The 22,093-nt window shown below is 45.1% G+C and overlaps 1 protein-coding gene across 4 annotated transcripts in view; it reads right to left on the bottom strand.

The window, feature by feature from the left end:
* The window catches only part of SSBP3 (single stranded DNA binding protein 3), a 140,880-nt gene extending 119,093 nt beyond the window's left edge, over positions 1 to 21,787 (bottom strand). For 3 of the 4 annotated variants that reach the window (XM_054037273.1, XM_054037274.1, XM_054037275.1), the window contains exons 1-4: positions 21,441 to 21,786; positions 20,591 to 20,663; positions 20,318 to 20,379; positions 18,278 to 18,362 (exon numbers count right to left, since the gene is read on the bottom strand). In XM_054037273.1, coding sequence (XP_053893248.1) covers positions 18,278 to 18,362; positions 20,318 to 20,379; positions 20,591 to 20,663; positions 21,441 to 21,496 — 276 coding nt within the window. In that variant the 5' untranslated portion in view covers positions 21,497 to 21,786. Of the gene's footprint in view, positions 1 to 18,277; positions 18,363 to 20,317; positions 20,380 to 20,590; positions 20,664 to 21,440 lie in introns of all 4 variants that reach the window. The other variant, XM_054037271.1, reaches the window with a different exon arrangement.
* Positions 21,788 to 22,093: the final 306 nt, after the last annotated feature.

Here is a 22,093-nt window from a genome sequence, read left to right as displayed (position 1 = left end):
GCATAGGCTCCAAGAGACAGAACCCTTCTATGTGATTTACACACAGACCCCAGCTGTCCCGGAGGGGAGATAGAAGGGGGGAGAGAGGAAAGAGAGGAGAAGGGAAGAGCCTACAATTAAACATCTTACTTTTCAGGCATGAATCCATGCAAGTAGGGACACAGGAATCTGGTCACTTCCATATACCCTCCCCAGATCCAGTCTCTGCCTCCCCCCCGTGATGAGCCCAGAAGACATGAGCACTGGAAAAACAATTACATTAATAATGCCCAGGGCAGCCATCATCTCTACTGCAGCTGACAGGAATGAAGGACATGCTGTTACTTTGCCGAGTCCCATAACGGGACACTGGGTCTCACTGGCACGCAGTGACGGAACACTGGGGCCAATCACCAGTCACATACACCAGCCAGCCAGCCCTGCCACTCGAACACTGGCTCCTCCACCTAGTAACCCAAACTGCTCCCACTAGCAGCTACAGCTCCATCATGGGCAGGGCCTTCCCAAAGAAGGTGGTGGGGACCCTGCCACGTTACATAGTCCCTCAGCACCATTGTTTTTCTACTGAGGGGTCAAACGAAAGGCGGAGATCTAAGGCCTCTGAGCCGATACCTTCTGCTGCCAACTAGAAGAACCCACAGTGATCTAGGTGCATGTGAGAAGTTGTGTTTGATGGGGGTGGAGGCGTGTAAAAGGCAGGACACTGCTCATCATTTTGTTAGCCCTGAGAAAGCCTAGTCAAACTCAGCAAGAAGCCTGTTTGTTGGCTCTAAGCAGCTGCCCACTTCTCAGCCTCACCATTCCTTTGGCCTGAGTGCCCTACCAATGCCATCCTTCTTCCTGTCACATGAGGCAGCGAATTACCACAGCATCAGAAAAAACCCTTCTGGCACAGCTAGTCTGCAGCAGTGCCCGTGGTGTAGATGCGGCCTTTGTCAACCCAGAGCAATGCATTTCCAGTGCGCTTTGAACCATGCAGTTGTACTCAGCCTTCAGAATAAAGAGATGCTTTGCTTGGTGTATGTCTGGGCTCCAGCCACCATTTCCACTTACGCTGTGCCCCATCTCATGTGGGGAGAGGTGGCCCCCAAACTGCTAATAAAAATCTTCTGATCCCAAATGGACAGGCTACAGCATTTTCTGCAAGGAACCCCCCCCCTTGCTGTGCTAATTTTGTTCATTGCAAAAAGGCCCTTCTTCCCCCTTATCCCTTTCACCTAATTGTTCTGTCCAAGCAACTAACTGGATAAACTGAGCTACGAATTCCTTACAGTAAATAAACACACACTTCCATGTACTCACCTGGCAAAGCAAACAGGAGGGTTCATTTGACTGGTTGGCATTCTGAACTAGTACTATCTACCGCAGTGGTTCTCAAACTTTTGTCTTGGTGACCCCTTTCAAATAGCAAGCCTCTGAGTGCGACCCCCCCCTTACAAATTAAAAACACTTTTTAATATATTTAACACCATTATAAATGCTGGAGGCAAAACGGGGTTTGAGGTGGAGGCTGACAGCTCATGACTCCCCCCATGTAATAACCTCGTAAAGCCCGGAGGGGTCCCAACCCCCAGTTTGAGAACCCCTGATCTACAGCATCGAGTACTTTCATTGTGTAACATGCTTAGCACCTTGCAAAACAAGAATTATGCTCGTTTTGCAGAATGGGAAGTAGAGGCAACAGGATGAAGTGATTTGCCAAAGCCCATGCAGAGAGTCAGTGCCAGAGTTAGAACCCAGGAGCCCCAGGCCCAATCTGCCCCGCTGCCTGGAATCAGCCATTCCATATTACCCACCCACCCTGGGCCAAACAGCAGAATCATAAGTGTTCCTCACTGCCCGGTCCAATCGCACATTTCTAGAGTATGCTAGAGCTACGCGATAGACTGTAGCCAAATAGGAACTTAATTTCAAGCTTATTTGCGGTAGCTTTGCCTTTCAAATGTAAGAATTTGGATTAGCAGCCAGGACTTGCAAAAACATCTTTCAGATAAGAAAGCCAATACTGAAAGTTACGCATTGTTTTAAGCACAAGTTCAACACCCCCTCTACTCCTTGGGTAGGATGGTGCTGCTGGCCATGTCCCCTTGCCAGGCAGATTTCACTTACGAGTGCTCAGCTAAGACAGCACTAGCTAGAACACATCCTCTGCTTTGAAAGCTTATTTGTATTTAGAAAAATAATCGGAGGTGCAAGCTCAGCCTTGTGAAGCTGCATAAAGTAAACTCCGACGCAAAGACAGCTTGGGGGGGAAAAAGATTGTTACAGGCAGTAAAGATGGGCCGCAAAAGCTGATTTTCACTACAAAAAGCTCCTGCGTCCTGGAAGGATAAACGTTCAAGATCAAATATTTAAGGGTTTACACAAACATTTTTTAAAAAAACGTTAGCATAAGACACAGCCAGAGGTCTTCCTTTGGACTTTATCTTGACACTACAGGCTGCAGAGTCACTGCCTTTATAAGAGACATCAGGAGCGGTTAAAAACCCAATCCCTTGGCAACCAGACTGTCTCCCTTGTGGACCTCCTCCTGCCCTCTTGGTAAAAACAAACCCAGATGACAGCTCTAGTGCAGCACCAGGCAGAAGCGTATGTCAGCAGGATGGCACGAATGAACTGCGTGGGTTGAAGCAACACTGCACACAGCCAGCACCCAACAGCAGAAGTGGCAGAGCACGTAAAAAAAAAAAAATAATAATAATCTGCATTTTCTGTAGATTTCTTTGTGCTCCCACCGCCTCCCTTCCCTTCCCCCACCTTAATCCCCAGGGCAACAATCAGTTATGCAAATAACAAGCCCTGCCCCCACTCCTTCCACACGCCAGTCTAACTGCTCCGCATCTGCGCCACGTCCTTTGCTCACAAGCCACAGTGTTTCTATTGTTCGGCCCATGCAAACTCTATGCCACAAATGTTCCCTTTCTAATCGCGATCGTCTCCATCTCTCGCTTTCCATCCGAGCGCCTCTTCAGATTTAACCTAGTCTTTATTTTAAACGGGATTTATAAGGGGAAAAAAATCATCAATGTTCTAACGAGGTAGATGCCGCCCCCCATCAAGCCAAACACAAATTTAACCCATTATAAGCACCACACAGAAACCAGGAGGCAAGCTTCATTTAAAACAAAAAATAAATAATAAATAATAATCATCATCCTTGACCTTAGCAAAGAACTGAAATAAAATACCACAGTTTGCTCATTAGGATTTCTTGATGGACGTGTCACTCCTAAAAGACATCCAGTGCCCAGTATGGTACTTCTGACCTGGCAGAACCAATAGATTTCATATTGGGAAAGCGACCAGAAACAACATATATTTGAAACCCCTCCACGGGGATGAGACACACACCAGCTGTAAGAGGGTTGCTAAACCAGAGTTTTTAACCATGCCCTTCAGACTCCAATGGAGAAAGTTGGCAAAGGGATGTTAAAATAAAGGGGTTCAAAATATAGACAATGGATCTTAAACTTTTCATATTTTTGTAGCTTATAAAAAAAGGGATGCGGATTTAATGTTCTGGTTTCAAAATTAAATCAAACACCCAGGTTAGGGTCTGGGTTTTTTTGTTTGTTTTTTGGTTGTTTTTTTTTTTTTTAATATATAACTGAGCTCGTTGGAAGCAAAAATATTAAAAGTTTATAAGGAGAAGGAAAAAGAATAATCGACATCGGGCACCCAAAGACCCCCCCAGGGAGAGAGGAGACTGTGCTTTTAAAACCACACTAGCACCATTCAAACTGAAATGCAAATGCAAGTATCAGCCCAGTGAAGGCAAACTATGAACAGCCGCCTGACAAACTATTGCTCACTTGAGTATTTCTCCTTAAACAAACCGTGTACAGATGTAGATTCCCTAACCTGTGTCCAGTCTGAAACATCAATATGCCAAAGAGAAATCTACAGATATAAAAACTGAAGACTTATGGTGTCAATAACCTCAATTTGTACTACAGCTTCCATCACTGCGTCTACCAGCCAAAGCAGTGCCTGCTCTCTAAAGAGAGACGAATCCCAAGCAGATAAAGCCGAGACAGAAATCAACTTTTAAAAACCATCTGTCTTTTCATGGCAATTTCCATGAATTAAGAGGAGTGACGAAGGCAGGCAGTCCTGCGGGTCAGAAGAGTGTTGGATGGCTCCATGCAAAGCATTATTCTCCCTGTCAAACCCAGCACCATTTCACTAGCCTCGCTATATCACACCACTTCACTCTGCACACAGGGAGTCCCATTATTCCAACACAAGCCGTGTCCACCAACACCCGTTTAAACATTTACATCTTTGGCAGAAGATTGGATTTTCCCCTCTTCCTTCATTAAAACATCCTTTAACACAACACACATGCCCCAACGACAAAAGAAACTCACCGCTGCAGTACCATAGTGCTCCTGCAGATGGACCTTGTCACCCTCTACTTCCAAAGTGTTACCCAACCAGCTTCAGTGCCCTCAGCATGTCTGCTGCCCAGAAGCCGCTAAGTGACACTTTCTGTGCCTAAGTCCACACCTAACACCATGTGAGACGTCGTGAAGCTGACTTGAGCGCCAGTGTAGACACAAATGGCAGCATTCCTCCTGTGGCCTAGCAATCTAGCTACCGCCTTTCCGAGAGGTAGATTGTAGATAATGTTTTCACCCCTCAGCTCATCGAGAGCCGAGAAGCTACATTGATGGAAAAACCCTTTCTGTCGACAAAGGAAGCATCAACATTACAGCACTGTAGCTGTGCCGCTGTAATGTAGACATATTCTCAGTCTCTAAATTTCACTTTAGTCCTCACAGGGGGATGGGGGACACAGCACCCAAAGGGCTGAGAACCTAGCTGCGACGCTAGGCATCTCTGAGGAGTGCAAAAGCCCTGTAGGCAGCTAAGTGAAGGCTTAGGTTAATAAACTTCTCAGGTCCACTGCATGCACACAACACAGGGCTGGAGCAGCTTGGGAAAGGAAGGCTGCAGGGCAGGCAAGATGGGGATAAAGAAGACAGGAAGGAAATGATGCTCTGGCCATATAAAAACAGGGAAGGAAGTCTTAATTTTTCCAGCAGACTAATCCACATGAGTTTGAAGGAGAAAGCCCAAGGTTTTCGGTACACACCCATCCCCACCTTGCAGCCCCCCAACCTCCCACTCCACTCCCTTCGCCAAAGCCGACAAAGCCCGTCACTGAGAATGGGCTGCACTCTCACCAGCTCCTTGGCAGATAGATTCACTATTGAGGCTAGTGGCAAAGATCAGACGTTCAAAGCCACGGACCTTTGTTTATTTTGAGAAAAGAAATTTTCCCGTCAAGTCAGGGCAGGGCCAGAAGGGGATGCTTTCTACACCGGGGAGAGGGGAAGTCAGCCAAAGCCACATTCTGCTAGAATCTTGGAAAGTGCTGTAATGATGCAACTACACATGGTGAGGAGAGAGCACAGTATTCATTCTGAACACCCCGTCCTGCTCCATGCTCTCGCCGCCCCCAGACTGTGCATCGTTGTGATCCGAAAAGGCACCAACTCCTGCTCTTCCTCAAGCAGGGTGTGTAATTTAACTTTCTGGTCAGAAAATAAAAGATGTGCTAATTCAGTAAAGCCAAGGAAACCTCTAAGCTGCACAGTGTGCTGAACTGGTAAGGCAGCGGCTACTCCTTGGCTCCTCCCATCCTGCTGTGTCAGGGCTTAAGCTGGCTACAAACCTCACTCATCAAGTCACCAGGGTAAAACACATCACCCCTCCCCCACAGTTAGCAGTAAACCAACAGCCTTTTCAGTTTAAAGAAACAGCAGCACTCCTGTCTCTGGCTCTATTTGGGGGATTGTTTTTTTTTTTGTTTGTTTTGTTTTTTTTAAAGGCTTTCAATATTCTTCCCTTAACTCCCCTTCTACCCTCAATTCTGAATCTCGCACGAGGTGATCACAAAACAGGTAAAGTGCTCGCTAAGTTAACGATCTTGACAACTGTTCTGGGATCTGAATCAGTTACCATGCCCAATTATTGCTTCAACTCTGTTAAAAGCCCAGCTGACCCACTCTTTTCCGCTCATATATATGTTGTAATCTGCCACAATTTATGGTTACTCAGAACCTGGTGAGCAGGTTTCAATGCCAGCTCCTGACAAAAGAAGCCAGCAAGTGACAGATGTGATCTGAATTTTACCTAGTTATGGCTGTGCTGTGACAGATTAGCTGACTCATGGGAAGGGGGTTTACCTAGGTTGTCTGAAGAACTGCATCCGCTCACTCCCCGGATGGACAAAAGCTATTTGGTAGGCATGGATAGAAGAGGGAAAGCTGGAATAACGAGCAGAAGGTTCAGAAGCAATCTGGTTTCTTTCTACATGTCCTATAAAAGTTTATGAAATGCACAATTACACACCGCTACCTCCTGGGGTTGGTGGATTATTTTAAAAATGGCAAATCTGAAAGGGTACTTTCCACCTTCCCCAAAGGTATAAAGAGATTGTACCAAACTGGCTTCAGTATTTTCAACTAAAATGACACCCTACCATTGTTATAATGATTACTTCTGTTCCAGTACCTAAAGGGTCCCCTCCAATTGAGGAATCAGAGCCCACTGCACTAGGTGCTGTAAACAGCCAGAGAATCTATGCTCCCAAACCGCTTACAAACTACTGTATATGGAGAAGTCAGAGGAAAATCAAAGACAGAAAGGGGAAGGTCACACAACAGGTCATCAGTGGCACAACTGGGCACACAACGTATGTCTGCCATGTTTTTTATTTTCTGCCACACTGCCTCGTAAAAAAAAAAAAGAGCATGGGTCGCAGAGTGTTTACAATCCGCACAGGCAAACGTTTTGCCCCTTGCATTCGCTCTGCAGTGTTTTGGAACTGAAAAGGAAAAAGTCAGCAACAAGCTCTCTTGACAAAGAACTCGCTTTCTTTTTCAGAAGGGGGAGTGAAAGTCACTTTTGATTCTACCGTAATTGGTAAATAAAATCACAGGCACCAGCAACGTGTCAAAAAGTTTATGCTTTTAAAGGGCAAGCTCCGCTCTGAGGCTCCTGCTAACAGCAGAAACCATTAACACAAAATTAACTGTATCTGTGGTTCTCTGGAGATGAAACCTCAGAAAGCCTCCAACTGCACAGTGCATCCAAAGCCGTTTGTCAGGCGTTAACACTCAGACCTCGGACATTTGATGTTTAGTTGCGCAAGAACGTAAAGAACCAAGGCAGTTCTATGCCCATTCTCATGCAGCTGGACTGCAGTCAATTGGATGTACCAGTTTCAGCATTAGGCTTCTCTCCTCTCCCATTCTTTAATCCTCTACCTTTACATGGTTCCTTAAAGAAAGGAAATTAACCAACAGTGGTACAGACTCCGCCTCTAAAACCCTGTGCACAAGCAAGGATTCCCACAATCAGTTGCCCTTTAATTTATTCAGCATCTGGGCAAAGGTTACTTTTTATTCCGTTTTATAGGCTGTTGTAGCTGCAGCATGCAAACACACATGCAGTATTCTAAAAAACCTTGAGTATTCGGTTAGCTTCCTAGGATTGGCCTGCAGCTGTTTTCAATGGAGCAAGAGGTTGTTTGAAAAGAGAAAATATGTAACAAAAGGTAGGAGAAAATCCAAGTTTCCAAGGTAAGGAAGGAAATGATCAGAACAGGAAAGCCTCACTCAGACCCATACACGTTGCACTGACCTAACAAATCTTCAATTGCCAACCAGAAAAGCAGAGAGACGTTTTCTCCTGACGGCTGTAATGTTTTGGTCTCATTTCGGTTGTTGGGTTTAGTATGTGGGTGCTGGTGGCCTGTGACATACAGGAGGTCAGACTAGATGATCGGGTAGTCCCGTCTGGCCTTTCAACTCTATAATAAAATTCTGCTCCCTCTAAACAAGACCCTCGCTCTGCAAACACACCTTTTGCTGCATATCTTGCAGTACCTGGTTGGCCCATACTGTTGCTTCAGAGAGCTCTCTGAGCTCCCCAATATAAGATGTCATCGTCCCCCTGGCTTCATACGTGAACTGCATATGCACCTTCTGCTTCATTTTCTTTGTTCCTCTGAAAGGACGACAAAGGAAATGACTGAAGGCTTACAAGCTTTGGATTTACCCAGAACTACAAATCTGGCAGCGTCTCGGCCCTTAAGAACACCCTCCTCCAAACTTCCGCTGAGACAGGGGGTCAATCACAGACCTAGACACCTAGAGCCCATGGAGGGATCTCTACAGCAAGCATCTAAGAGCAGCGCGTCCTGGGTGCTTGACATTACACATGGCTGTGTCCTCCTGAAGCAAACCATGAAATCCTGCATCACAAACAAAAAGCAGCCTTTTATACTGATGGCTGTTCCCACCCCTAACCACCTACTCCTTCCTCAGTGGCTTCGCTTTCCAAATGCCACTGGGTCCCCTCCAATGGTGATCACCTAACAGCGAGGGGATGGGGGGAGGTTTGAAAAAAAAATGACTCGCTTCTGTATCACTGACATCTCAGCACTACACATCTATTGGCTAAACGCTGGTCAAAGTGGCCTTTAAGCGGGGGAGAATAAGGACGAAAAAGAATGATACCAAGCTAGGGTGACCAGACAGCAAGTGTGAAAAATTGGGAGGGAAGTGGGGGGGGGGGGGTAATAAGCGCCTATAGAAGAAAATGCCCCAAATATCAGGACTGTCCCTATAAAATAGGGACATCTGGTCACCCTATCCAAAGCATACACGCTGCCCAAAGCTAACACAGAACACATGTGATCTCAGCAAGCAAGAACATTGGGGGGAAGGGGGGGAGGAGAGGAGAGAAAGAAAAAAAAAGCCCAACAGATCTTTGAGCATTTTAAGCCTTATGGTGGGAAGTGTGATTTGCAACACCCACAGTACCTTTGGGGGGGGAGGGAGGGGATTTCCTACTCCCCAACCCTCAAACAACCACTGCATCCAACAAATCTGTGATTGGATCATTTTATTTGCTACAAAAGCATTGTTAGATTTGGCTCTATTGATGGCCACAATTCGTGGTGCGCTCAACTTCGGAGCTGGGGGGGGGGGGGAGGGGAGGGAGAGAAAAATCCTCTTCCACTCCGGAAGCACAAATTCTATTTGCATGTGTTTCCCGGCTAGAATACAAAGTGATTTACTTTGCTACTGATGGTCTTCGAAAGACAATTTTTTAAAAACATGTTGTTCAATGTAACTTTTTCCCACCCAACTCTTTTTAGATGAAATCCCTTGTGGATTTAAACCCGAGAAAGTTTGCACCTTCCCACTATTTGTTGACATAAAATAAATGTTGCTGCCTTACTTTACAGAGGCAGTCAGAATCAGAGGGGGGAAAAACGTCTGTTTCTATTTGAAACTGTCAAAATTAGCATTCAGTAATTAAAAATCACACCCTTTCTCTTAATAACCTAACCAGCATGATACAATCAGGTTGTGCCAACTCTTTAATCTAATTGACTAATTACAGATTTTAATTTAGTCAGTTACTGAACAACTGTTGACAATTTGTTTTCATTAGGGACAGAACAGGATAAATATTTAGGAACCCCCATCACAAAGACTACAGCATAAGTTCTGCGCCATGACCTCAAGTGTAGGGCACTGTTTTTCCATCAATATCAACTAAATGAAGGTATTGCTTTAAAAGCCACACACTCTCCCAGCTCCGCTGCAACCATCCAACACTTCAATCATCCTTGCTATAAGCACGGTATCATTCCAAGGCAAAAGAGATGGTTTTGTCTGCAAGACCTGTCAATGCTAAAACAGCACAACTTTATACTGAGAGCTTAAATGAAGGGGTATATTTTAATGATGCAGTTTTGCTTTTACATATTAGAAAGTTTTATCAGCTTTGGCTCATTAAAAAGTGAACTTCTACGGGAGGGTGGGAGGGGAGGAGAGAGAGCCCTAAAATGTTACATAAATGTCTGCTTTGGAAACTAATTATTCAACCTCTTAAAATCACATGGATTTATTCTTATTGAAAAGACAACCATCCTTTCCCCTCAAATGTCTCCATCCAAAAAGAGATGGGTAGACACATGGGTAGAAGATTGTAAAATCAGCATGTTGCTAGGTTGGGAGAAAATTCTACACTCCTTTTAGGGGTTTGGGGTTTTACAGATAATCCTGCAAAGGTGCCAAATGTTAAGCAAATTCCTCTGTTCAGTTACCTATTGGGAAACTCTGGCCCTACTGAACGAATATGAACATGCCTTGGAGACAGAACGGGCATATTTCTTACCAGGGAAGCAGTCTGTTTAGTTTGTGCCTGCGCCAAGCACTTCCTTAGCAAAGCCACAAGGGAGTGAAGTTTTCTAGCAATCCCCTCTTTCCACATCCTCCTTTCAATGGAAACATGACAACATTTGATTCTTTGCAATTCCTGCATGGGACAGGTTCTGCTCTTTTGCAGCAGCAGGACTGAAGTTCCAGCATCACTGCTGCTGTAAAGGATGTTATGGCCACAGAGTGCGGTACAGGTGCAACTGACTTCCTAGTTGGTCACGGATATGCCACATAAGGCTCCTAACTGATGGCATTGAACTCCTGTCAACCCCAGCCTTTGGGGACAAGCTTTTAAATGGTAGAGTATGCAACCAACTGGCTAGCGTGTGTGCACACCAGTGTCCTCTAACCGACTAAATCAGAGTGGCCTCATAGGCTCTATACCGCTCACCGCTTTAATCGAAGTGAAAGGAAAGGTGCTTAACACCAACTCTCAAGTCCTGAGATGACATGGTTGCACAGGGTAGCACCCACCATGAAGTTTTAGGATATGGGTCTACTACACGTAAGCCAAGAACAGCAGCTCTTCATTGGTGCTGAAGAGGTAGCAAGCACTACACACAAGAACAGTCTAGAATAGATACCGAATACCCAGAACAACTGCACATGATTTATCAATTGAGTCCATGGTTAGCCTACATAATGCACATCCAAACACTTTACATCTCTTAGGGCAGTAGTTCCCAACCAGGGGCACGCATGCCCCTGGGGTACGCAGAGGTCTTCCAGTGGGTACATCAACTCATTTGCCTCGTTTTACAACAGGCTACATAAACAGTACTAGTCAAGTCAGTACAAACTAAAATTTCATACAGATAAGGGCTTGTTTTATACTGCTCTATATGCTGAACTGTAAGTACAATATTTAGATCCCAATCCTTTTATTTTATAATTATATGGTAAAAAGGAGAAAGTCAGCAATTTTTCAGTAATAGCATGCTGAGTCACTTTTATATTTTTATGTCTGATTTTGTAACCAAGTAGTTTAAGTGAGGTGAAACTTGGGGTACGTAAGACAAATCAGACTCCTGAAAGGGGTACAGTAGTCTAGAAAGGTTGAGAACCACTGTCTTACGGCGTCACAACATCCTGCCTTCCACTAAGATACAGAGATTTGAAATGGTAAACAATCCTGTACCAAGAACAGAGGACAGGGACAAAACAGACCTTAACAGCTACAATGTACAACATTAGAGCTACCGTTCAGACCAGAGGTCAGCAACCTTTCAGAAGTGGGGTGCCGAGTCTTCATTTATTCTCTCTGATTTAAGGTTTCGTGTGCCAGTAATACATTTTAATGTTTTTAGAAGGTCTCTTTCTATAAGTCTATAATATATAACTAAACTATTGTTGTATGTAAAGTAAATAAAGGTTTTTAAAATGTTTAAAAAGCTTCATTTAAAATTAAATTAAAATGCAGAGCCCTCCGGACCGGTGGCCAGGACCCGGGCAGTGTGAGTGCCACTGAAAATCAGCTTGCGTGCCGCCTTCGGCACGCATGCCATAGGTTGCCTACCCCTGGTTTAAACCAATGGATTTGGGGGGAGGGGGAGAACACACCTTTAAAACACCAAGATCATCCCCTACAGACACTAGTTTAAAGGCATTGTGCAATCACATTTAAACTAGCACAGACTGCCAGGTTAGTGGAAGTTGTGGAAACAAAGGCCACAAAAAAGCTGAGGTTTTTTTTGTTGGTAGTGAAGGAGTAATAGGAGTGGAGATTTCCTCTATAAGATGCTTTCTCAGAGAGGTGATGTGCCCTAAGGTAATGCCTTCCAGAGTACAGCACTTGCAGAGAACAACCTTGGCCTGAGGAATTGGCACCTTAGTTTTCAGGGTTCAGAAACCACTATCTGGATCCTATACTTGGTGTGTGGCCATTGAGAGAGTATGACTGCACTATATATGATCTTATTCTGCCTGGATGAGGCCCTACTGAAGGCGCCCCAGCTTGTCTTCTATTCCCCTATTGATTAAAATTATGCATATTAACACCAATCATTGAAGCCTTTTAGGAAAAAAATATATTAACACCATATCTGCTGTTCCCGCATTGCGTAAGGCAGTGGTTCTCAAACTGTGGGTCGGGACCCCAAAGTGGGTCTTAACCCCAACTGGGGTTGCCAGGACTAGCTTAGACTTGCTAGAGCCTGGGGCCCAAGCCTGAGGGCTTCAGCCCTGGGCATTGGGGCTCAGGTTACAGGCGCCCTGCCTGGGGCTGAAGCCCTTAAGGTTTGGTTTTGGACTCCTGCCTGGGGCTGTGGGGCATGGGCTTTGCCCCCCCACCCCGAGGCGGTGGAGCTTGGCCAGGCTCAGACTTGGGTCCCCCCTCTTGGGGTCCTGTAGGAATTTTTGTTGTCAGAAGGGGTCCCGGTGCAATGAAGTTTGAGACCCCCTGGCATAAGGGATTTCCAAAAAGTACCATTTAATACAATGGATGATTTTCAGATGTTCAAAAGAAAGAAAAGAAAGATGGGTTGTTAGACACGTGAAGCAAATGAGATATTTTTACTGAACCAGCCATACCATCTTTTCCAGGACTAATCACAGCTTTCCTTGCACTGTCCATCAATCCTTTAGCAATGCATCTTGCAAAAAGACTGGCGCAGTTGGACCGGAAGAGCTGGATTGATTTACGTTGTTTAAAATAATTTAAACCATTAAAAAAAAACAATACTTTATTTTACATGCAAACACATTATCTAGTGATCTAGCATTCTTACCCCATCAGCGGGACAATACACCTTTTGAAACCTATATATGAATGCAATGGGGGGCGGAGGGAGAAAATGGTGAGGGGTTTTCCCCCCTTAAAATTTCATGTGACCAAAGCATGATTTTTCTCGATACTTCTTGCCCTCTCAAGTTCAGCTTGAAGGAGGTTGTGCAGACAGAATAATGCCACAAAAAGTATGTAGCGACAGTCAACTAGATTTAAGTTCATTTTCTGTAGCTTGAGGCCAAAATCGACTAAAGTGGTTCTGGTGATCAAGTTTTCTGCAATTCCCCATTCTATGTATTAGCTATTTGACAGAAATTCACTGCGGTATTTAAACTGGCAGTCATCACAGCTAACTCAAATTGTATTGGCTTTCACAATGTTGAAATGCTGAACTGCAACCATCAATCGGCCAATTCTGAGATAACGTGGTGGTTGAAATTCCCTGTCATGCTGTACAATCCCTTTGTAGCTCACCGGCTCAGAAGATGCACAATGAAACCTGCAACAAGAGTGTCTGGCAACACAGCGCACACTGTAATACGAGTGTGCTTACAGAGGGGCTTTGCCTAGAAGCAATACGAGTGTGCTTACAGAGGGGCTTTGCCTAGAAGCAAGATAAAGGCAGCCGTGCCAACAGCAGTAACCTCCAGAGAGAATATAACATTTTCAATTGGAAATGCACACAAAAATACTGAAACGAGAGACAGATTTGGGATATTTCTCCCCCACACTCCCTTTTGATGTTTTCACAACCCCAAACAAGTGAAGCAGAGAATAAAAGAAACACGTCCAATTTGATCAGATTCCCACTGCATGTAGGATCCAGAAATAAAGTATATTAATTGCTAAGAATTGAGTGCAAAGTTCAGAACAGGTCAAATTAGAAGAGTCAACTGGAAATCAATGTATGTGGCTTAAAATGAAAGTAATTTTTAGCGCTTTTTACTTTTGGATAAACTGTTTCTGTGTAAGTTGGGGGATAGGCCGGCTATAGCAAAGCTACAAACAGGAATAATTTTTATTGAGGAGTGTTGGCTTTTCACACACACTGGAAAGCTACAGTATTTGACCCCTTAACAGAGTCCTGCTCTTATACATTATGCTCCCACTACCAGGTATTCTGGCACACCACCTCACCAAGAGCACAGCATCCTTGAAACTAAGCTAAGAGCTCAAACTCAGTGGAAACTGCATTTCCTAACCAGGTAAGGAACTATGTTAATCAAGACGTCATGAAAAAAGTCGTGAGAGACTGAAGTGAGAGTGATTTTTATTTAAATATTAAAATTTGATGGGGGAAATTGGTAATTTCTCCCGCTGCTACTATTAGTTTTCATAAGGTTATATTGGGAAGTGAAATGGAAATTACACAGCATGCAAATACCACACTTAACGCTCTACTAATGAAGCACGCTGTTGCTCTTACTCCAAAGCCTGTGTTCCCTAAGCCGTTTGATCTTGAGAGATGTGTCTCTTCATGTGTCCAAATGACCACACCTCCAAGACAAACAATGGGAAAGCAGCATGGAAGGGAAACTTGCCAAGTGTATTTCAACCGGCATATAATTTCTGTGCTAGCCAGGCACGAGAGGTTAAGACCAAAACATCTAGAGCTGATTATTTTACAGTGCTTCATTTACACAAAGGTGAAAGTTGAGAGTAGTCCACTAGTGTATATTGGAGCAAATACAAAGTCTATTGGTAAATAAATGTCATTTTATGCATTGCAGACATGTGCAACCTCCAAAAAACAAGTTCTGTCATTGGTGAAGTTTAAACAATGTTCTACAAATCTGTGACGTGCTGCATAATGGGATATTTTTACCCACATCCAACGCATAAAATTCGTTATCTGGCCACTCTGTTCATGATTTGCAAACCACACAGGAATGGTACTGCCAGCCCCTTCACACCCAATGAGCAAGAGACAAGGAATCAAACCCTGGTGAGAACCACTGAGCAGCCCCATAACTTTAGGTCATGCAAGATTTGCAGGCAGTTCTTCACACATCTTCAACACTCCTTTCAGCGTCAGCAACAGATGTTCTGCTTTGGAACAGTAATTTAAGAGGAAGTTCAGAAGGTGACAGGAGTCTCCATTTAGACTTTGGTGCTCCTTAGTAACCCTGAGAGGATAAATTCTCCCCAGACTCCACCGCCCCAAACAAGAAAATCCGGTGCCTCCTCATCCTTCCACATGTTACAGAAACAAAGACCGGCATTATCACCCCACACCAGAACTCCCAATGGAAAATACCAGGACATCCACAAGAGATAGCTTCGGTGTTGCGAGCATCTAGCACTGCTCCCCATGAACTTGCCATGCAGGGCCATGGACCTGCCGCTCAGAGAAACAAGTTCCTATTCACACAAAAAGTTTATCGTTTGCTCCCTTTCTTTGGTCAATATTTAAGTTTTATACGGGTAGTTTCCTCTCCCTGTAAAGTACACTACATTCTCCTGCTGTGAAAACATTGATTCTCGAGGAAAAAAGAACCCTTAAGCATCTGCAATAAGCAACAACATGGAGCAGAAACATAATCAACCACTTTAAGGCCAATGAGAGGATGATGAGAATAAAACTAAGAGAAGGGAGAGGAACGGGGAGGAAAGCAAATCATCTTATGAGTCTTCATAATAAAGCTAAAAAGGTAAAGAACTTAGGGCTGTTATGAAACTGTATTACACTGAGAATTAAAAAACAATCAGGATTGTGTCTATTTGCTGTAAGCTTAAAGCAACATGTATTAAAGAAGTTTATGTGAATCTAATGCACTCATGCCTATTGTTAGAATTATTACCAAGCTAAAAAAGATTAATTTCTCTAAATACACTAAATCCTCAGACACTATTATAAGGCTGCTGCTAGCGTTGCTATATCTTGGCTGCCAATACCATCAAGCACACCTTTAGTTGTGCATCCAAGACCCACCCCCCACCCCCCAAAAAAATCTGGCCCGCTGTGCCAATCATGGAGTCTCAACACGTTCAGGAAATTGACAATTACAGAAGAGATGCTTCAAGAATAACTGTCCACTAGGACACAGCTGCAGTCTCCAGCAGCGTTTTCAGGAACTTTTAGTTACCAAAGTTGGCCTTAATACGAAAGGTCTGCTGACAAGTAGTTAGTCACTTTGTATCTTATACTCTGAATTAAAAGCTTGGACTTCATAATCAAAATCTATCTAAAAAACAATACGTAAAGGACGTTGCCACATCATTTGAAATATTCTGAAATCAGCAGCACATACGGAATGGCACATGTGAATCAGGAGTATTCACCAATGGTCAGCAAGTCACAAAACAAAATTCCAGTTTGGCTCCCTCCCTTTGGGGGTAAACTGCATCCCAAGGGAGATGAAAAACCACAGTAGAAACACACAGACCCAAGGAAATCAGAGCAATTTCTGTTGGTTTCCCCTTGTATTTCTCTAGGAGACCACTCAGCAATTCCTGATTGGGTTATATCAAGGGGGAAATCAATTACACTTCTGCATCCTGAACCACTATCAAGATATTTCTTTTTTAACCTATTCTGAAAACAGGTGCTGGTTTGGTGGAACCACCACCTTTAACACATTCATAGCAAATATTTTCAAACAGCACTTCGCTATCTATATCCCATGAGCTTTCATGCTTTGCCACCCCAGCAACAAGTGCCTTACCAGGCAACGGATGGAGCAGCTGGGAGGTCTTTAGTGTGGTCCATAACTCATCCACTGAGTCATGTTTACAGGTCAAAACCTTACGTATGTTCTCGAGGAGACTAGCAGATGCACAGGTAGGATCACGGCAGTAACATAACAGGAAAGGAAAAGATTCTGTACCATTTTCTCCTGAAGATACTATGATCTGGACGGGGAGAAGAGGGCTGCTGTTGCTGTTAGTAAAATGAAGCTCATTGACATTTTCCTGTAGCAACCTAGCCCAAGCCTGCATCAATTCCTCAGTTCAAATTCCTCTGTCACTATCCTAACAACGCAGCATTCACATGAACATAGAGTCTTAATTGAGCAGTTTCGTCTGCGCAGGAGCAGACAACTCACTTTCCCCCTTCACAGCTCCACCCTTTATTGCCCTGGATTCCACCCTGGCAGAGGTTATGGTAGAAGGGAGACTGACAACAGAGGATTCCCACTAGTCAATTCTGATTGAAGTGCCCAATTGTCTCATAAAACACTCAGAGCACCAGCAAGGTTATCTGGCTGCAGCAGTTTTAGAGGTGCACCTTGGAGGCCACGCTAATATGACGTGGTCCAAAAAGAATCAAGTCTGCTCTTATCAAGTATCTCGAAACTCTTCCACTCTGAAACCACCACTGCAGGCAAGCCAGGGTCTTCAGAACAATCCCATCTCAAAGCCTGACAAGTTGCCAAGCTTGCCTACGAGTACACAGAACAGTCAGCCTAGCTTGGAGCAAGGTCCCCACTGACCGCTTCAGATGGCTGCAAAGTCTCAAGCAACAGCAGCCCTGTGACTTTTAGTCATGGGGTTGTTCAGGAAGCATTTTGTTCTGCATTACAAAAGAAAAAGCCAGCTGCCGATACCCTCTTTATGCACATCTGCTATTTACCTGGGATTCCCCAAACATGAATCTGCAGAACAAACAGTCATTGCTTCACATCCAATCCCAGAATATAGCCCTTCCAACCTGTCACCAAAGGTAGGTTCAGTCCCAGCCAACACCTACATCACGTTCAAATCATTTCTCTCTTCCAGACACTCCACGGCCCTTAAAAACAGGACCTTCAACAAAAAGGGGTTAAAGAAAAAGACTGCAATGCAGTCTTAATGAAATGAAGTACCTTTATATTGATATTTTTGAGACGGGATTCTTGGACGCCCAGAGCAAGCTTCCTAGTAGCCCTAAGTGCACTTTGTCTGCAATGAGTGGATAGTTTTTTTCCCCCCCCCACACTAAAAAAACTGAAGATTTTTCCTTTTCAGATCCATAGATTACATACTTTTTTCTGTGCAGCAAAAAGGCTGGTAAACATGTCCTCGGCATGAGAAATATCAGCAGTGCTCCCCCAAAGCACAGCTACAATAATGCTTTGTTGTCCATCGCTATGCAAAACTACTTCATTCTACCAATAGTCTGAACACCTTTAAGCACTCAAGATAAGGATCTGAACTAATTTACATAATTGCAACATTATGAAATACTGTTCAACCCAGTCAGAACACTACTGATTTTTTTTTAAAAGAGATACCGCCAGTTGGCTACGTTTGCTTTTGGTGTGTTGAAGAGGTTCAAGCTATCTGACCCCCTAATTACAACGAGGATTAAAAATTTGTTACTCACGTAATCATGAAAGGCTTTTGCTTCACTTGAATGTTCACAAGTATCTCGCCTTTCAGGAGCTGCACAGTAAAGGTCCCAAAATACGCTGCATGGCAGAAAAAGCAAAACAGGATCTAGTTACTAATTATTACCTATATACAAAACAGCAAACATACAGTGACATAGTACAAACTGTGCCAACAGTTCATTAAAGGGGAACAGCTTTCCACCTCAATTGGCCTGTGGTCGAGAACATTTAAAGTCCATCAGAATCATGCATCCCATTTCATTCCATTCAAATCTTCTAGCAACAACTCCAAATAAAAGCATTTCAAACGGGGTTACCTTAAACATTTTAAGAGACAAAATTAGTACTGGTAATAGTTACAGCGAGCAGGCAATCTGCCGAAATGAAGAAAGCTAATTCATGGACTTCTAAAACCTCAACTGAAGAGGTTATCAACACTCATCTCAGGATGCCTCTTCTCCCCTACCCCCAAAAGGTGTTCCAGTAGCCAGCTGTTTCAGCTTGTTCAAACCTCCTTTCCACACTCAAAGTTTTGAGCAACCCTTTGCAAGAAGCCAGTCTGGAGCTTCAAGAACTGAACCTCGAAGTAAGGTTTCTCACCTGTGGGAAGTATTCCCACAATGAGTACAACCCAATCACAGAAATTTCACTTCGGCACGGGAAGCCATACAGCAAATGCTCTTTGAGCTCTTTGGTGTTGACCACACACAGGATTTCCAGTTAAGAACATCTCAGAAAGTGCCCCTAGACCGCTCTCCCTCAGATACAAAGAGCCCCTCTCAGCATAGCATGTCGGTGCTGACTCACTGCTTCTTGTTGACCTGCACTGGTTGCAGGGCAGCATCTTGCCACCTGAGAACCTGAAGTTGACTGGATGGCAATCCAGTGACAGTATTAGCATATACATATGGCAGCAGGCAGAGAGAATTCAGTTTTGCAGCGTCCAAAAGCCTTAATTCTATACCATGTTCCCCAAACCCCCTTCTTTAACTGCGTTACCCAACATGCAGGCATGGGCAGAAGTTAGACTGCCGAGGCATGCAACATGAACTGACTCCCCTACACGTCCAGTAATATCACAGATCTGATCTTCCGAGACTAGTCTGCACTATATGCTTCGTATGTCAGAAGCATCCTGCACTAAGTTGGCAAATGCAATTAGGAACTGGTTTTCTCAGCTAATACAATATTCTCAGTTACTGGCTGCAGGGGAACTCACAGCGGCTCCAGTCTCAGCCACTCCCAAACACAAGGTGTCTGCTCTGGAAAACTAGTAGGCATGTATGCCTGGTTTTCCTGAATTTGGGGAATATGACCAAAATCTCTCTCAATATAGCCAGTATTTGTTTGTTTTTTAAAACACCTACCACATGCTCACAACACTATTGCAAACTTTAAATGAAAAGGCATTTGAAATCCATTGACAGTACCTTCATGGACACAAGTAGTCTTCCCTTGCTTCTCGGGGAATAGTAGATTCTCCAGAAACTTAGGAGCCCTGCAAGTTTGCCACAACAACACACCTTTGCCAAAGATAAGCCACAAAAACGGACCTCTAATGGGTCTGTATAACTGTTATTACCACCAGTCAGCACTGAACAGAAAATGGCATCTCCTCCCCTCACCCAAAAACAACCCCCAAAAGATCAAGTCATCCTGAATCACCATCTTAAAGAAAGCAAGAGCTCCCTTCTGCCCTTGCTTTAGAATGATCCAGAGGGACAGACAAGCACTTATTTAGATACCCTGACTATCCAGCGAGAATAAGAAAGAAACCAACAGGAAGTTCTCCCTTTCTTCCTTATAACAAAGCACAAATTTCTACTCAAAAAAAAAAAAAAACAAATCTTATCTTTTAGTAAAAGACCACAGTTCACCACCATACACTGTTACTACACAACATTTATTTTTCAAACGAGACAAGGATCAAGCCAAAACTTTTACCTAGACTATTTTTTTTAACTTTCATATGGGTTAAGATAAAACATTTTTCTTTTATTTTTTTCTAGGAGGAACTAGGAATGCACACTTACCACCACCATGAATGTAGAAACCCAGGAGGCTCTCCTAGTGTGATATTTTTTTCCCATCGGATCTACAAACAAGAAAGCGTGCAAATCGGTTAGATGAGGCAGGGTGAGAGCAAGAGAGGACGCTCCTCCAAATAGCCAGGAGGCTCTGAGGCCAACTAGCAATAAATGGCAAAAGGTGATAAAAATTCAAAATGGAGGCCACAGTGGCTGCTTCTGAAAACAAAGGCTATCAGGGGAAAGGGGGGGGGGGTCAAAAAAAATAGAGCCACTTACCTCTGATAAAAAGGTCTGTGCTGATTTCTGCGCTCCTACATGCAGCAAATATTCATAGACGTATAAAGCTAACCTGTAAAAGTACAGAAAGAGAGAGACACCATTACACTGGAAAATACTTCATGAAACCATCCCACTCCGACAAAACGGTGTCTCCTCTCCTGAGAGATGCATGCTAAAACCTATGGCAGGAAAGGACACACCATCACCACCAGAGTGGGAGAGATGGGAACTGCCCCTTCCTCTCCCACCCTCCCCCCAAAAGTTGACCCTACTTTAGTGCAGGAAACAAAATTACTTCTCAAGCCACATGCACAATTCAGCATGCAGCCGGTATCCCAAGTCACTGAGCCAGCCGCGGGCAAGCCAGAGCCCCACCAACTAAAAATAAACAAAATAAAGGAGGGGGGGCGGCAAGGTTGGTTCAACCCTTTAAGTGCATGGGGAAAGCGGAGGATATATGGGGGGGAGAAGGAAAGAGAATTGCTTCGTCTCCAGTCCCTTTGCCCCCAACATCCTCTGCCTGCCCCAGCTTACGAACTCCAGGAGCCAGCAGTAAGCGAGGGGACCAGACGGGGCACCGAGGTGGGAGCAAGTGATCGTGCCCAAACAAAGCCCCTCGCCCCATACACTTGCATGGACGGACAGCCAGGGTCAGACAAAAGGACGCGGTGGAACCAGCAGGCGCCCCCCTCCCCGGGACAGAGCAACAGCCAAGTCTGAAAATTACCCTAGGGGAGACCCCCGGAGATCGGAGCCTCCAGCTCCCCTCCCAACCTCCAGCTCCCCAAATCCCGCTCCAACATCGGGGCTCCCCCAGCGCCGCGAGCCCCGCCGCGGCCGCGCTTACTTCTCTCGAGCCTGCCCGTCCGAGGGCACCGCCGAGCCTTTGCCTTTGGCGAACATGGTCCGCAGTGAGGAGGCGAAGCCGCCACTGGCTCTGTTAGCGCTGCCTAGGTCTCTTCGGTGCCGCTTGGTCTCCCAGCCCCGCTCCCCTCGCTGTGGCTCGCCCCGGCCTTGGCTGCCTCCCCGCTCGCTCACTCCGGCTCCAGCTGTCAAAGCCTCAGCCCCGGCCTGGACCCCATCACCCTGGAACCGCTCCTGCCCCAGCTCCTTCCCCTGCTGCCAGTGCCGCGACCACCACGGCTACTCCGAGCTCAACCGAACGTGGCTACACGGGGATGGAACGCGGCGGGCGTCAACGTTCCACAATTGATACACGCCCCGGCCAATCGGCGTCCGGCGGGGGGAGGGGCCGCCCCGCCCCCAAGCGGCATGTTAAGGTGATACGGAGCTAAATGCAAGAGCTGGGCTGCTCCGTGCTAGGCGGAGGCGGCCGGGTTCAGCCGGCCTCGTAAAGGGCCCCATGGGGTGTGGGGCTTCTCCTGCTGCTGGAGGCCTGGGGCGGTGCTGTTCCTTCCTATCTCTCTTATCCTCCGGCTTCCTCTTCCCTCCCAGTGTCCCCACCTACTTCCCACGAGGCCCCTTCCCCCTAAAGCCCCC

Source organism: Malaclemys terrapin, chromosome 8, assembly GCF_027887155.1.
Source record: "Malaclemys terrapin pileata isolate rMalTer1 chromosome 8, rMalTer1.hap1, whole genome shotgun sequence".
Lineage (NCBI taxonomy): Eukaryota > Metazoa > Chordata > Testudines > Emydidae > Malaclemys > Malaclemys terrapin.
Note: the sequence above shows the minus strand (reverse complement) of the source record. Positions and strands in the feature narration are given on the sequence as shown.